This window comes from Condylura cristata, unplaced genomic scaffold (genome assembly GCF_000260355.1).
Source record: "Condylura cristata isolate star-nosed mole 26May11 unplaced genomic scaffold, ConCri1.0 scaffold00034, whole genome shotgun sequence".
NCBI lineage: Eukaryota > Metazoa > Chordata > Mammalia > Eulipotyphla > Talpidae > Condylura > Condylura cristata.
The window spans coordinates 9,664,428-9,675,171 of NW_004567135.1; the positions used below are offsets into that span (position 1 = coordinate 9,664,428).

Sequence of the window (10,744 nt, forward strand, 5' to 3'; positions counted from 1 at the left end):
AACCTAGTACTGTGACGCAAGCATAAGACAAACTGGAGGTAAAAGGTGGGCATAAGCACTTTGATCTGTGCATTCATTATCGGGGAGCCTCTGAACCTTCCTCAAGCTTCATCGTCTAGACAAAGGCTTCAAGCCAGATGTGCCAAAAAGCCACGGGGAGGTGAGCCGAGGCAGTGAAGAAAAACATACAGTCGAAGTTTATATGCCATTTGGTTCCTTTTATTAGAAGTTGAGAATACAGCAAGTAGGGAAATCCCAAGGTGAATGGAGCCATCACACCAATGCCTTTTGTGGAACCCCAACCTTCCATGATCCCCCAAAAATGTGCTTTGTGGCTTCAGCAATTTATAAAGTGGGAAGGGAAAAAATACTGAGAAAGGCCACTATTTAATGGTGAAAGAATGAAGCTATAGAGGTCCTCATCAGCCTAGGGCCAGAAAAGAAAACTAAAAATCCGCACAGAGCAAGCAAGCCTCTGACTGCTGAGAGTAAGGCATTCAGGCGCCGACCTGGAGAGTTCTCAGGAGCACTGTGAGACCAAGTGCACATCGAGGCTGGTGGTGGTGCGTTGCAGACACACATATAAATGGGCGCACACATGCTCCCCACACACACACCAAAGACGGAGATTTTTTACTGGATCACACATCATTGATGTTAACTGCATTTTCCTAGGGATTTGTGCTATGTTGAACCAGATTCGGCCCCTCCTGTGGGGTGTGGGGGACTGGGCCCAGAGACTGCTACTTCTGTTGGTGGTGTTAACAGGGTGTATCTTATACCCTAGGTCCCAAAGTGCATGACTGAAGAGCAAGTCTGGCTTCTGATATGTGCTGTTGTTTCCATGACATAAGTGAGCTTTCTTCCAGACGGCCACTGTCCTGCTGGACTATGTCTCCTCCAAGGGAGTAACACTGCTCTTATTCTGTCAGGCACTGCACCAGTTCACCCAGAGAGTCTTTTGCTGGGTCCACCTAGCACCCAGGGCAGTGACCTTATCCAGAACCAAAATACTCTTAAGCTGTTCCCAAGTTCTACAATGGAGTCCTTCTTCCTGGTTCCCAGCTTTTGCTGGAAATTGGAGAAAAAGGAGAAAAATAACCAAGAAAACTTGATACTGAATGAATAATTGACCCTCCCCATATTCCCAAACACCTGTTTGAGGATGTCAACCCCCATGCCTAGGGCTTCAGCCTTTTGTTCTACTACATCCCCCAGGCTGTAACAATCACCCAAAGGCTTGGGTGACAGTAAGAACAGAAGGCTGGAAGGTTAACTGGCCAGTTCTCCTACGAGCCAAGATCAGAATTCCGTGAACCAGATCCTTCCCCACACTATCTCTAAGGCCAGAACAGGGTAACCCTGGGACAGGACCAATCCTCTTTTTTACTTTTAGCAGTTCTTCAAAGACAGCACTCTAGGAATCTTCCAAGACTCCCTAGCAACAACAGTTTTCTCTGACAAATTCCCACCAAGCTATCCCTACACAGTGGGTTCAGATAATGGTGTTGATTCCACGGTAGGTAACAGACCCTACTTTACGGAAGCTCTGCTGGTTCTCCTGTTCAAGGGAAGGTGAGTGACTGTCACGCCAGGACTGCCACGGTAGTGTGCCAGAGCCGAAACTCGTCTTTCCTGCCCCGAGGAGGTGCTCTCACACCTGAGGGCTCCGAGGGTGCGTGGGCAGTCAGAACCTCTCCTGCCGCCACTCCAGGCTGGGCTCACGATACCAACGAAATGAAATTCTTACTCCCAGGAGGAAGAAGGGTAGTTGGGCAGTGATTTTAATAGAAGGAAATTCCCAGGGTGATCCAGAGCTCCACACAAGGATGTGGGGACTGTCACACCCCTCCAGTCGGGCAAGACTCACCACAAAACTGAACAGGACACCAGAAAGTAAGCAGATCGGCCCTTGCGCTACTATTCCCAGAACTCCTCCACCGTCTCCTCCCCGCCGCCAAGCCCCCACTCCACCAGCACCTCTGACTGCCCGAGGAGGCGGCTCTACTCCTCGGGAAGGGTCACTACCCTATAAACAGGTCACTCTCTCCAGGGACACCCTGACCAGAGTCTTCACCTAAAACATCCTGCTGGCCACTCACATGCTGCTTCCACTGAGAAAACACATGCCTCTTCCCTCCACCTCAAGACCCCCAAAGGCCCTCAGGCGTAGTGTTCACATGGTCCAAAGTACGCCGGCCTTCAGAAGGCACCTTGGTGCACCAAGGCATTATATATTCTGGGGTACACCCGATCCTCCTACAGTCACTTTGTGCAAAATTGAAACAGTGTGTGGTACTTGCATGTTTCATTCTATACAAAAATTCTCCCTCCCGCCCCTACCCCTGTTTTAAACATTTATATAAATTCTTATTTAAACAGTAAGTTAGAAATCTTATTTACATTAATTTCTGTGTTCTCCCAAAAGAACATCTAAAATCACACTCCCACCCCTTAACAGGATATAAATGTTCACCTAAATTGGTTTGTATTATTGTTCTAAGGAGAGAGAAAGAGGAACGAGCCACCGGCGGCACTGCCCGTCCCCCACACGCCACTGTGGTGTGGATCGGAAGCCAGTCTGCAGGGCTCTCGCGGGCCCCGGTCAGCAGGGCCACGAGTGCGCCAGGGCCTGGGCCTTCTCCTTTCCTCCAAACTGATGCACTCCATCCTTTGAGGTATGGTTTATTTTCGTGTTTCTCTTCTCAGCCGTGTACCACGCGGAGTTCCTGGGGCATCACAGAGCCCATGGGCTGGCGAGGTCGGGGTGCTCCTCCAGTACTGGCATCGTGGCCAGCGAGGGGGCCGGCGGCGTGCAGGGTCTGGCTCAGGGTCACAGCCCCTGACTGCTGGCAGGGCTCACAGCGCGTCCTCGTCACTGCAGCCTCCCCCAATCATGAAGCGGAATTCCTGGAGATTGGAGACACCGTGGAAGTGGACAAACGCGCCGGCAACCACAAAGATGTGAAACAGCTGATGAGAGTGAAACTGGAAACAAAAAAGGGAGGGGAGAGAAGCCCAGACATTAAGTCCGCAAAAGTGCATCAAGGGTCACTATGCTGAGCAGAGCACAGAGAATGGATGCGACACAGCTTGGACTTGAGAAGGCCTCCAATCTCGGCACGCCTGGCCTATCACATTCTGCTGAGCTGAAAACCAACTGCCCCCCAAGAAATCAAAGTCCAGCGGCTACCTCTAGGCATGAAAATGGCACGCTGAACAGGGAGTCAGCTGGTGGATGGGGGCGAATGTCCAAAGACCCTCTTGCCAACAGACCACACGCCCCAAAGAACCCCTGGAAGCTCAAGAGTGTCTGTGGTTAGGCAGGGCAGTGTCCTCCCTGTCGGTTATGGGCCTGTGAATGGTGCGCTGGAAAATCTGAAAGGGGTCAGGGAAGGAAAACCTGAAGGACTGGATAGGTCAAAACACATGGCGGTGGCTAGTTTCCTTCTGCTCTAACTTGCTAATCTAAAGCTTAAAATAGTGCCGAAGTTAGCACGGTGTTCATCTTACCGAGCTAAACTAAACTGGGGGGAGACCAATGGCAAAATGCCCCATCTATTATCTCTTGGTCTCGCATATGTTTTCCCGCTTTTCTCTTCTCTCTTAAACACAATCTAGTTATTTCAACCTCCTCCTCTAACCAAATACACATAAACACACTCAATCTCTCAATAGAAATCACTGCATTTATGACTCTGGTTAGATTTGCTGGGGTCAGCGTATCCCGTGCGGTAGCGGGTGTACGGTGCTCTCTGAGCACGGCGAAGCACCAAGTGGTGCTCAATACATGCTAGCGACTAGGGTACTGACTTGCCAGAGAAACACAACTAAGAGGGAGTCTGGGCTAGAATGAGGTCTCTCAATTGAGTCTAAAATGTTTTTGATGTCACTCCCCCATCTGCCAAGGCCCTGGCCATGTGACACGGATGTACGCACTCCGGCCATACTCACCCAGATGTCACACTTGCCGGGAAAGAAGCGCTCGGGGATGCGGGCGGCGTACAGGGCAGCTCCCGTGATGTAGAGGCTGGCCATCAGCATCAGCCAGCCGATCTGCCCGATGGTGGCAGCCTTCAGGAACCCCTCCGAGATGACATAGTGCAAGGTCGGGATGATTCCACTCAGGCCTAGGCCCAAGAACACTCCTAGGATCACAAGAAGGCACATTACCCACAGCACAGTAATTCCACATCTGCTTCGTGTTTGAAAGGCAAACTGCTGCACAGACTGTACTGCTCTGTTCTCAAAGACAAAGGCTTGGTTTAACGCGTTAGTCAAAGGGTGTGAATTATGTTGAGACAGAGACTCAAGAGAAGGACAGCACTAGGACTCTGAACCTCCCTAGATACTGTCCCTTCCTAGGGAAGATCACACTACAGAACAGTTTCACATCCATCTGAAGCAACAGAACTTCCTAGGATGGGGGACAAGAGGAAGGGGAAGGAGAGGCAGTGAGAGAGAGAAGAGATGCGTCTGAAATCATTTAGGCCAGAAACGATGGCATGCACAGGACTAGATGCAGAAGCCTGCCCGTGTCGTCTGGCAGCCCTTGCTGCCTCCAAAATCAACCACAGCCGTGTTTTCAAACTTCTGTCTAAGATCAGCTAAGTGAGTCGGGACCAGCACTTTTTTAATTAACTAGGATAAAATAAAATACCTCAGACTATGCCACAGGTAGAGAGTTAAGTTCTAATTTGTCTAACTTTATAATTTATACATATGTGAATGTGTGTTCAAGGCTTTAACAGAAAATGTCCTGAAGTCTGAAGGTCACTCATCTGACACCACTTTGAAATCTGTGTGTCACCCAAGCAACAGAGGGAGAACTCCTCACAGTAGCCAGTGACTGCTCTTCCACTGTGACACAAACTTTGCCACGAACTGTGCCACAAGCAATTTTAACGCAGCCCCTTGGAAAGCTTTTTCTCTGGTGCTCGCTTTGGACATGGCCACACGGGCCGCTGGCACGCAGCGACGAGAGCATGCGCGGGCGCGCACAAATTCACCATTAAACAGTCATCTGCAAAGGAGCAAGAAAGTGACAGTGCTGATCTCACTGAGGAAACCAAGGAGGCCTAAGTAAAGACCAGCTCCCACTTCTAGCCCCATAATCATGACCCTGCTCTCCTTCTCCTCTATGAGCTCAGCTAAGGCTGCTGACGGTTTTGCCTGCCCCAGGGCAGACGCTCAGCAACCCGGGGCTTCTGAAGTGCAGAAAGAGCAGCATGCACAGCCCCACTCGGCAGACGCTGCTGCACCGCACGCTCAAGCGGCTGAACACCACCGCTGAGTCAGTCCTGACCACTGCTCTCTGCTCTCTCGCACATCAACAGAGTGTCAGAACGGTGGTTATTAACAGGAAGGTAACTGCTAGCCTCCAGGAAACTGCAGATAAGCCACAGCTTGGATTTCTAACACTATGTGGTTTTCCAAAAAGATCAAGAAAAATATTTTTAATAGTTTTTGCTCATTCTCATTGACACTGGGATTGATAATGGGGAAAGAAAATTGAAGGCACAGCCCAGCTACAAGGAGCCGCCAGTACAGAGGAAGACAAGAGTATCTCTCATTAGCTTTGTACTAACAGGAAGTTCTGGAGTTCTGGAGTTCTGGCTTTCTGTAGTACCTCCAGCTAAACAGGTACTGACCTGAATATAAAAAGCCTCTTTATACCTACAGCAGGTGTCTGCACTAGGACACAACTGTTATGGAGTGAAATTTTATTTAACTAAGCAGATTACATATTTAAAATAAAAACAATAAATCAAAAGACAATAGCAACAAAACCCTAGTCACTACAAAAAAACCACACTGCCAGATGAGCGAAAAGGAGTGACTATTTTACAAAGGCTGAAAGCACTGGCCATGGAAGCATATAGCCAAACACTCAACCATACAGCCTGATACACACCAGCTCACAGAGCTCACCACTGCCCCTCCAAGGCTACGCTAATAATGCACAGAGCTATAGGAAAGGCCCTGAAGAACAGGCACTCCCAATGATTCATCCCAGTACAACACGTGACAGTGGCAGGTGGCAGGCCTTTAGTAAGGGACTGGCAAACAAGCGATGTCCGTGTAAAGCCTCACGTGCTCTTACCTGCTCTTACTCCTCGATATTGAGGGGTGGCGAACATGTCCCACTGGGAGACTATAATGGCTGCGATGCCCAGCACACAGATGACAATCAAGTAAATGAAGCAAGGTTGTGGATTACAGTAGAAAGAATAATAAAGCCAAGGGACAAAACTTCCCATAATCAGAAGAGCAATCCCAGAGTAATCCAGTCTAGGGTAAAAAAAAAAATCCATTTAATTTTAAAAATCACTGCCCACTATAAGTTCCAATGAATCTCCCATTACATGAGCTGACATTATAGCTGAAATGCAAACTGAGATGCTTGCTTTAATTAAAAAACAAAAGTTCCCAGCAGATGGTATCAAGAATTCTGCCAATTCCGCTTGGTGTTCCCCACCCCACCAGCTCTAAATCACTGATCACAGCACGAACTTTAAATATACTTACTTTGAGAAGAGCCGGGAAACTCCTTCTGAGTGGCAGTAGACTGTGTGGAAGAGCCATGAAAAAGAAAGGCAGAGAATGGCCCCCAAGAAGAATAATCCAAAGACCACCTTCTCTTGCAGAGGGGCCACAAAGGAGATGTTCGGGCGAAACATATAAAAGATCCCCAGGCACAAGAAGAATACACAACCTAAGAAAAGAATACAGGAGAAAGAAAAAAGGTTATCTGTTTAAAGAGATAGTATTTTTATGTTGATTTTGTTTTCCATCTTTCACAATCACAATTACATCAGAATTGAAAGTTCCATAAGAAAAAGTGTCTTGGCAACGAGAACCAAAATTTTGGTCCACTTTATAAACACTGCTGGCATCGTAAATCTCTCAGTTCACAAGCATATTATATTCATGAACATAACATCTAAGAGATAACCAAAAAAACCAATCTACTTCTTAGAAGACTTAAATTAGCCCACTTCTACCTCTGGGTCCAGCATGAAAGTGCATTTGTAAAGTTGTTGGCACACATATCCTAGCCCAATTTTGTTCAAAGGTACATTTTTTTGTATCTGCTTTTGCTATGAATTCCGGTAACTTCAAATCCTGCAGGAAATACAGTTTTCCTGTAGCAATAGCTAGCAATGCACAGTATGCTTCCCTGGTCCAATATATTCAAGAGCTAAGACAATAAAATGCTTGTTCAGACTATTTCATAGCCATAATGGTATCCACTGTTCTTCTCCACAGTGAGGTACCATGTTCTCAGTGCATAGGGAAGGACCACTTACAAGGGCAATTAAACATTTGCTAAGTGATTCTGTTTGATCCACTTAGTAAAACATTTACCTTTGAGTCAGAAATCAGCAAAGAACTTGATTTGATGCACTAATCTACACTAACTATACTAGCAGGCAGGCGCTTGGGCACAGAAGAAATCCAATGTGTGATAAGAAATGCAAGCCAGGTGAGCCCTGGAACTATTATATCCACAAGGTTGTGCAGTCGTTGCCACTATTAAATTCCACAACATTTTCATCACCTCTAAAAGAAACAAACCCTACAGCTGTCACAGCCACCTCCCATTCCCCACCCCTGCAGCCCTAGACATCTACCAACCTACTTCTGTCTCCATGGATTTGCACTCAGGGAGCCTCATGTATACAAATGATACAATATGTGGCCTTTTGTGTCTAGCTCCTCTATCATGATTTCAAGGCTCACCCATGTATCAATGCCTCATCCCTTTTTAAAGCCAAGTAACTATCCTTTCATGGATATATTATATTTTATTTAGCAATTGACAGATACTTGTTTGGGTTATTTCCACATTTTAGCTATTATGTATAATGTTACTAAAAAAACATGCATGAATACATTTTTGTGTGACCATGTTTTCGAGTCTCCTGAGAGCTGGAAGAGTAAAACTACTGGTAACTTTAACTTTCTGAGTAACTGTTTCCCATATGGCTACACCATTTTACATTCCTACCAGCAACACAATCAGAATTCCAATTTTTCTACATCCTCTTTAAGATTTACCACTTTGCATTTTCTTGACCATAGCCATCCTAGTGAGACAGGAATGGTACCTCGTTGAATTTCTCAAGGTATTACTTCCCAAAATGATTGATGACATTAAGCATCTTTTCACATGTTTAGTGGTCAACTGTTAATCCTTTTGGGAGAAATGTTTATTAAGATGCTTTTTACCCTTTTTGAAAATTAGGTTGTCTTTTTATTGGTGAGTTCTAAGAGTCCTTTACTAGGTCCTAATCAGATAAATGATCTGCAAATATTTCCTTCCTCTCTACCTTTTCACATTCTTGGTAATGTTCTTTCACATGCAAGTCTTTTAGTTTGATGAAACTTAATTATCTTTTTTTCTTTTGGATGCTTATACTTTTAGGCGTGAATTCTAAAAAACTGTCACCTAATCCAAGGTCACAAAGATTTACATTTATTTTTTCTCTGAATGTTTTTAGAGTTTTAGCTCTTCTGTTTAATATTTGATCATTCTGAATTAACTGTTGTGTATGGTGTAAGGTAAGGGTTCAAATTGATTCCTTTACATGTGGTTACTCAGTTTTTCTCAAAGTCCTATGCTTTCTCCCATTGTATTCTTTCTCTAATATGGGGAAATATGACTGAATATAAAATATTACAGACTAAAGTCTCTTCAGGCCAAAAGGAAATTTAACTGTGAATATAAGTCATGACTTTGAAAAATCAGCTTACAACAAATAACTCCTTTCTTTCAGCATTCATTAAGATACTGCACCACATTTTGTACTGCAAATTTTCTTGACCTGATTCAAGGACATTGCCTGAAACTCTAGCTATGATAATACCACAAGCAAACCAGTATAACCAGAGAGTGAGTAAGTGAGAAACTGTATCATTAGGACACACACACACAAAAAAATGAACTGGGGTTTGTCATTTTAAAGTTCTATCTTTACCCTTGAACACCTGAAGATTTCATTACACCATTGATACTACATACCTAAGAGATGCGTCCAGATGTTGCCTGTCTCCGTGTGTATTCGGAAAATGCTCTTAAAACAGGCCCGGAAAGAAGGCATAGGGGGCCGGTGTCCATGTAAAAGAAAATCGTTATCCTTGAGCCAGTCTGGTAGCACATCATGAGGGATTACTCGCCATCGACCTTCCCAGACCTGGAAGAATATCATCAAATGCCTTTGTGGTTTCAACTGTTAGTTCAGTAACACTGGTTCCAAATACTTGTTTACTGCACTGTTTTACCAGGAGAAATATGACTTATTTTTAAAATAACAAATGCATTCAAAATGCATTATGTCCTATATTCTGATTTTAAAAAATAGAATACTGAAAGGTATTTTTTGAATGAAGAAATTTTTTTCCAGAAAAAGAAAAGTAAATGAATGTATACCATAAATGAGTAGTTTCAAGTTTCGAGTCTGTTTAAAGGTAGGGTGTAAGGCCCCAAATCCCACTCAAACAGATCCTCCACAACAGACTGCACCTAGTCTGGAAAATTCCATGTTAAATAGGACTACTTTCATATGTCACATTCCTCTTGGTGAAAAATAACTATATAAAATAGCACCTTTGTGCCTTTTGACAAAATCTAAATCTCTCCCCCAGTCGTTTCTCTTTCTACCACAACAAATATAATGAAGTAGAAAAAGAAGAGCTTAGTAGTCAGAAAATCTTGAATCTCTGCAACTAACTAGTTGTGCCAGCTTTAGCCACAAAATCTCCAAGCCTCAGTTTCCTCATGTATGAAATGAGGGTAACAGTGCTTTGATTACTTTGCAAGATGAGGACAAATGAAATGACACAAAGGACTTCATCAAAGTGCAAACCCTGGCAGCCACCACAAAGGTGTATGCAATTCTATCACTTGTCTGAGAGTCAGTGACTAATCTGCCCTCCTCAGGCTGAAGAGATGGTAAAGAAACGCAGCCTGAACTGACCTTCAGGTCCCTTCAACCCCCTTTTCACCCTTGTCCTCAGCCCCTTCCCCATGAGACCCTAAAAGAGGTAAAAAGTTTGATGACCCTTAAAATGTTAGTCTTTCTTTCTATACTTCCTCTTTTAATATTCTCAGTTCAACATAAAAATCACCAAATTCTAAATCAACTTGTTCTGTGCTAGCCAGAAGGATGTGGGGGGAAAAAAGCCAGACGTATGCGCGTCAGCTTTAGACAATGGCAAGGTTCGTGTGACCAGCACCATGGCTACCACCAAGCGGAGGTTAAGACAAGCTCACTGTCAATGCGGTGTCCGTTCCTTAGCTCCACAGCATTTCCCTGTTCTCTATGTTTCCTAACTCGTCCGTACTGACATTTATAAAAGAAGTGATCCTCTGTGCAACTCCAAAGGAAATGAGGACTAACAGTTCAAGAACAGAAGTGGCCCTCTTAACACTCTCAATAAACTCACTCGTTCTGTATCTTCCTGTTTCTCCTCTACTCATCCAACTCAAAATCTGAGGCTTGCAGTTACTAGTGCTACCCTGGCCATTCCATGCTTATTCCTAACATACAAGAAATAAAATAATGGATAGAGACTGGTCTGTACTTTTTTTTAAAAAAAAAATGTATTTATCAGCCCTCCCTGGTGGTGCAGCAGGTTGAAAAGCACAGCACAAAGAAGCTTAAGCCACTTCCGCATGAGTTCAATCCCCGCCTGCCCCGGAGGAGATCCACATGGCCAGGCAGACCTCTCCTGACCCGCC

The 10,744-nt window shown here is 44.9% G+C and overlaps 1 protein-coding gene across 2 annotated transcripts in view; it reads right to left on the bottom strand.

The window, feature by feature from the left end:
* Window positions 1–203: 203 nt before the first annotated feature.
* The window catches only part of ADIPOR2 (adiponectin receptor 2), a 45,366-nt gene continuing 34,825 nt past the window's right edge, over window positions 204–10,744 (bottom strand). For both annotated transcript variants that reach the window (XM_012732554.1, XM_012732555.1), the window contains exons 4-8: window positions 9,026–9,197; window positions 6,529–6,715; window positions 6,104–6,291; window positions 3,955–4,148; window positions 204–2,988 (exon numbers count right to left, since the gene is read on the bottom strand). In XM_012732554.1, coding sequence (XP_012588008.1) covers window positions 2,860–2,988; window positions 3,955–4,148; window positions 6,104–6,291; window positions 6,529–6,715; window positions 9,026–9,197 — 870 coding nt within the window. In that variant the 3' untranslated portion in view covers window positions 204–2,859. The remainder of the gene's footprint in view (window positions 2,989–3,954; window positions 4,149–6,103; window positions 6,292–6,528; window positions 6,716–9,025; window positions 9,198–10,744) is intronic.